The sequence below is a fragment of the Dasypus novemcinctus genome, chromosome 13, assembly GCF_030445035.2.
Source record: "Dasypus novemcinctus isolate mDasNov1 chromosome 13, mDasNov1.1.hap2, whole genome shotgun sequence".
NCBI lineage: Eukaryota > Metazoa > Chordata > Mammalia > Cingulata > Dasypodidae > Dasypus > Dasypus novemcinctus.
In genome coordinates, this window is record NC_080685.1 from 24,982,113 (window position 1) to 24,988,112 (window position 6,000).

The 6,000-nt window shown below is 35.0% G+C and overlaps 1 protein-coding gene across 2 annotated transcripts in view; it reads right to left on the reverse strand.

The window, feature by feature from the left end:
* CTSS (cathepsin S) overlaps window positions 1–5,396 on the reverse strand; it is a 34,156-nt gene extending 28,760 nt beyond the window's left edge. For both annotated transcript variants that reach the window (XM_058275316.2, XM_058275315.2), the window contains exons 1-3: window positions 5,260–5,396; window positions 4,249–4,375; window positions 1,258–1,380 (exon numbers count right to left, since the gene is read on the reverse strand). In XM_058275316.2, the coding sequence (XP_058131299.1) occupies window positions 1,258–1,380; window positions 4,249–4,374 (249 nt within the window). In that variant the 5' untranslated portion in view covers window position 4,375; window positions 5,260–5,396. The remainder of the gene's footprint in view (window positions 1–1,257; window positions 1,381–4,248; window positions 4,376–5,259) is intronic.
* Between the last annotated feature and the right edge of the window lie 604 nt (window positions 5,397–6,000).

Below are 6,000 nucleotides of genomic sequence, written 5' to 3' on the forward strand. Positions count from 1 at the left end.
AAAGCTCTTTGAAAGTAATCTTAACCTATATTGCTTTTCTGATATTTCATCTATAGACATGAAAGTGCATATATCTTTAGGTACTTGTGTTAATTTTTTCTCTTGAAATAAATGTTCATAATTGAAAGTTATTAAATAATCATCTTAATGTTTCACATGAAATAAATCGATGTATATTGGCAACGAAGACTTATGTCTCAAATCAAAACAAACAATTCATGATGGCAAATTTAAAGTTCAGGCAGGGCTATTATATTTATATATTTGTAGTTCCCTATTTCTTGGTCCCATTGGTCTGTTTTAAATTTTAATTATATTTTCTTTGTTATCCTGTTATTTAAAATATAACTGTGCTGTCTCAAATTCTTTGTACAGAGGTGAATGTATAAATAAATACAAATTAATATTTAAGGATCAGGGAGCAGAGGTAGCTCAAGTGGTTGGGTGCCTGCTTCCCATGTCCCTGGTTTGATCTTTCATCGTACCTCCTGTAAAAACAAAACAAAACAAAAAAACAAAAAAAACAACTCTCATTGGGGAGCAGATGTAACTCAGTGGTTGAGCATTTCCTTCCCATGTATGAGGTCCTGGGTTCAATCCCTTGTACCTCCTAAAAAATAATAGTAATTAAGGATCACATTTTAGAAAAATCCACATTCCCCTATTAAGAAAATAACTGGATCATATTACATTGCCAATTTAGACTTAAGTATGTGACATACTATAAAAGACAGTGAGCAAATAGACTTTAGGCAATGCTTTCTAGAACGGATAAATAATAAAAGCAATAAAAAGCAAGAGTTTTCTGTAAGTTTAAAACATTCCTCTAAAGAAGGGATTAAGGAAATCCTAAGGATTAAGTCCTCTAAAGAGGGACTAAATAAGGAATAGCTGTACAGATTCTTATGTCCTTAAATTCTACTGTTTTCTAACTTGTACATATATAGCTTTACTTTCTTTCATGGTTATTGTTGCTTACCTTCAAATTGTTCTTTTTTTTTTTTTTTTTTTGAGGTACTGGGGGCCAGGATTGAGCCTGGGACTTCATATGTGGGGAGCTGGCCCTCAACCACTGAGCCATATTGACTCCCTTGAGTTGGTTTTTTCATTTGTTTGGTTTTTCTGTTTTTTAGGAGGCACTGGGGATTGAACCAGGGACCTTCCAAGTGGGAAGCAGGCACCCAACTGCTTGAGCCACATCTGCTGCAGATTGCTCTTATGAAGATAGAAATCATGCTTACCTAGTAATTTACCTACCATGTCTCCCAGGTGATTCATGCCTAGATCATATGAATGCATTCCCATTGAGTGCTCCAGATTGTGAAGCATCACAAACTTTAGATTCTTTTCCCAAATGAGACGCCGTGCTACTTCCTCATTCTAAAATATAAGGAAAACAACATAGTTATACTGCATCCAGGACAAATATGTGTTCAGTAATGAATACCATATTATCAAGCATTCTACTAAATGTGAATGTGTCTGGGAGCATGTAAATAAATGAATATATACCCAATATAACTGCTAAAATCATATTAATCTTATATTTTATTCTTAATTGCTTTGATGGTGATTAATATTATTTTAAGATCTACATAACCAGTTTCCTTCTTAATATGCTAAACAGATGGGTTATTTTACAAGCTGTTCTTTGCTAAACCATATCCACCTTTTTGTGGTAAAATTCCTTAATCTTTATAAGTCTTTATAAAATGTCTTTTTATCCTCATCCTTGAAAAATAGTTTAAACCTATTATAAGATTATAAATGTCTAGCTATTTTTCTTCAGTTATTTTAAAGTTTTTTTAAATTGAGGTGAAACAACATAAAATTAACCATTTTGAAGTGAATGATTTAGTGGCATTTGGTACAGTCTCAGTGTTGTGCAACAACCATCTCTAATTTTAAAACAGTCACCCCACAAGGACACTCTATATGCATTAAGCAGTTGTTCCCATTTTACCCCCTCCCCCTAGCCCTTGGTACCCACCAATTTGTTTTCTGTCTCTGTGGTTTATCTCTTCTGGATATTTTATATAAAAAGAATCTTACAACATGTGACCTTTTGTGTCTGATTTCTTTTACTTTGCATAATGTCTTTGAGGTTCATTCAAGTTGTGGCATGTATCAGTAATTAATTCCTTTTCATGGCTGAATAATATTCCATTGTATGGATATACCACAATTTGTTTATCCATTCATCCATTGATGGGCATTTGGTTTGCTTCCTCCTTTTACTTACTGTGAATTGTGACTATAATAAATGTGAGCATATATCTGTTTGAGTATCAGTCTTCAATTCTTTAGGTATATATGCAAGAATGGAATTGGTGGGTCATATGATAACTTTTTGAGGAACTGCTAAACTGTTTTCCAGTGTGGCTGAACCATTTGACATTCCCACCAGCAACATATTAGGGTTCCATTTCTTCAGTTATTTGAAAATATTTTTCATTGTCTTCTGGGACCTATTGTTGAGGATGAGAGGTCTATTGTCTGTCTAATTACTGTTCCTTTGTTTTTAACTGGTAGCTTATGTAATTTGATTTTCTTTCTCTCTTTGATGTTTTGCAGTTTCATTACATGTATCTGAGTATGATTTCTATATTTACCTCCAACTGCATACTTTATCTGACTTTTTAATTAGAGAAGCATAGTTTTACAGAAATATCATATAGAAAATACAAAGTCCATAGGCTCCCCAATATAAACTCCTTGAGTTAATGTGTTACATTTGTTACGATTAATGAACACATATTACTATCATTGTACTATTAACTATAGTCCATGGCAAGTGAGTGAACTTTGAGATAAGTTATAAAGGTATCAGGAATGCTAATCAAAAATCATGTTCATTCCTCCTGAGGGACTGGAATTAATTGTTTAAGTAAAATAAAATGACCACCTGCATTGGGCATGCCAGGAGGGACCTCTTTCAGAGAAGAGATTTTTCCAAAAGACAAAAACAATTGACCTGCAGGGCTTTCTGAGAAAATGGAATGCACTCTACAGGATTGCAGGTGAGTAATATCTAATTGGTGATTAGCCAATTTCAGTCCAAGAGCTACAGCTTATCAGAACGGACAAGGATATCATACTAATCAATATATATCAACTCCCCACTCTGTAAGACTCTCCTATGTAAAATGGACACTTAACATCAGCCCATCAGAACATGTCCTTCTTGTTTCAGCATTTGCCATCTATAAGATCTCCCATTCTACCCCTTTGGTATAGCTCCCTTCTACTTTCTGAATGGGATGCTGCCAGATTCATGAATTGCTTAATAAAGCTGAGAGATCCTAAATTGCATGAAGAGATTTTCTTTGAGCAGTTAAAAAGAGGGATAGCACTCATTTAACAAGACAGTGATGCTAACTGCACATCTAACTCTAGTCAGCCTTGAAACTGGGGGCTTGGTCCTGGAGGGGATAGAGTGAGGGTGCCTATCATATGCCATTTCCACTAAAAAGACTTACTCAGAGGACATGACAAATGAAGAGTGTCATTTTTATACAAAAATAATACATAAAATAAATAAAAATATAATGCTAGCTTACGAACTCAGGTATATTACGTAGTCATAGGATCTAGTTATTTGAAGCAATAGGGTTAAAGTCTTAGAATCAGTCAACAAGTATGATTTGAAATAAAAACAAAAGTACAAGATGGGAAGTGAGAGTCAAGAAATAACATCTGGTACCACTTCTCTGTGCCCGAGACTGTACATAATAAGGCATTTTTGTTCCTCAAACATGCCATACATGTTTCTCTCTCAGAGCCTTGCACACATTTTCCCTTGGCCTGGGGTGCTTTCTCCCAGTTATCTGTTTTGCTTCTCCCTGGCTTCTATCAATTCTCTGCTCAAATGTCACCTTATTTGTGAAGACTTCCCTGAGCATCATGTCATATATAGAGAATAACCACTTCCAACTCCGGCCATCATCACACAGGGCCCTTCCTATCCCCTGTGCCTTGCTTTATTTTTCTCTACTGTACTTATCACTATCTAACATACTCTATACCTGCTTGTTTATTTACTTATTTCCTGTCTCCTCCACTGGGATGAGAGCTCCATAAACACAGGAACTTTGTTTCATATCCTGCTATATCTCTAGGACCAAGAACAGCATCTGGCTAGAAATGAGTGCATAGTGTTTTTGAAAATGCTGCTTGTAAGAACATAATTTTGAGAGGGAGAAGGCATACGGGATGATAGCATATTGCTGGAGGAACAATCCTATCTACCTTTTCTTTATATTGTTTGCCATAGGTTTTCTTCCAGAGATCCCAGTGTTTATCCAGGATGGGATCCGTGTGCAGCTGTGCCATCGCAGAGGAGCACACCAGGAGCACCCAAGCCAACCATTTCATTCTGTTTAAGGAAAGTAATATAGCAAGAGTATCTATTAGCTGCATATAAAGTAACATTTTTTTTTCATAAAATTATAAATCAAGATTATACAGGAAAATTTCTGGGATATGTAGTCACAGGGAGTAACTGCAGATTTATCTGAAATACCACTTCTATCATTTAGTAGCATTTAAAAAACTGATTTTCAAAAATTTCCCAATATCTGGTAAACCAAATTTACATCTAGGGGAATAAAAAAGCAGGGGCTTTCCAGGATTTGCCAACAAATCTAAAGAAAGGAAATCCTCTTTCCTTCTTTCAAAAAAAAAAAAAAAAAATCATCCTAAGAAGAGGATAAATCTCTGAAAAATCAGTTTATCTCCTGAATTTTGAATATATGAATCTTCTTAACTGATCTATTTAAATGTCCAGAACCTTTAGAGGTTGTTAAAAGACAATTCCCATGTATTACTCTAACACCCTTGGGTCATTTTACTTTTTTTAAAACTTTTTTAGCCATCAAAGTAGCTATTTCAAAGGAAACAATTAAGTACTTTTCAAAACACCACTTTTTAATTTAATTTAAAGGGACTTTTAGCAGAAATTCAGTGCCTACTTCCCACGAACTAGATTCTACTTTCATTTTCATTTTATTTTTCATTCAAAAGAGCTAGAACTTTAACCATGTAAAGCTATGTTTCAGCCTAAGGCTTAGACGTTCAGGCAGACATTAACTTTTCAAAATAGATTCTTTTTAGTAAAAAACAGAAGAGGCAAATTGGATGACTTGATTTCTTAGTTACTTCCTGAAACCTAAGACTTAAACCTGACCAGTGAGAAAGCTAAAAACATAAATGAGAATTGTTTACAGATCAAATAAGGGAAAAAGATCAGGCAGTACATACATGATAGAACCAGCAGGCACTCCCACAGCAAATCCTTGAGTTGGAGGCTCTCTTCACAGATTTCAAAGGCAACAAGGAGACTTCAGCTAAATTGACTTTAAGAAGAAATTAGAACCTGTCACATGAGCTATCCGCAGTGAGGAAGTGCTTCTTCATTTCAGTTTCGTTTAAAAGCTGACCAGATCAGCAACCTCTAGCCTTCTCTCCATGGTTTTGGAGACAATGTGAGTACAGTAAGCCATCAAGAAGAGCCTCCAAGTTTCTTAAAAAATTGATCATAGAGCTACCATATGACTTGCAATATCACTTCTAGATATAGACCCAAAAGAATTGAGAGCAGGGACTTGGACATATATTTGTACACCAAAGTTCATAGCAGCATTATTCACAATTCCAAAAGTTAGAAGCAACCCAGGTGTTTATCAGCAGATGAATGGATAAACAAAATATGGCATACACATGCAGTGGAATATTATTCAGCCATAAAAAGGAATGAAGTTCTGATACAGTTACAACATGGATGAACGTTGACGATATCATATGAAGTGAAATAAGCCAGATACAAAAGGACAGATACTGCCTTGAATTTGATAACTGTACTTACGGTAGTTATATAAGTGAATAGCCTTGTTCTTAGGAAATATACATGGGAGCACTAAATGTTCAAGGAGTATGAACACAACCTACTTACTTTAGAAAATGGATGGATGGATGAGTAGATAGAAGGCAAATGTGGCAAAA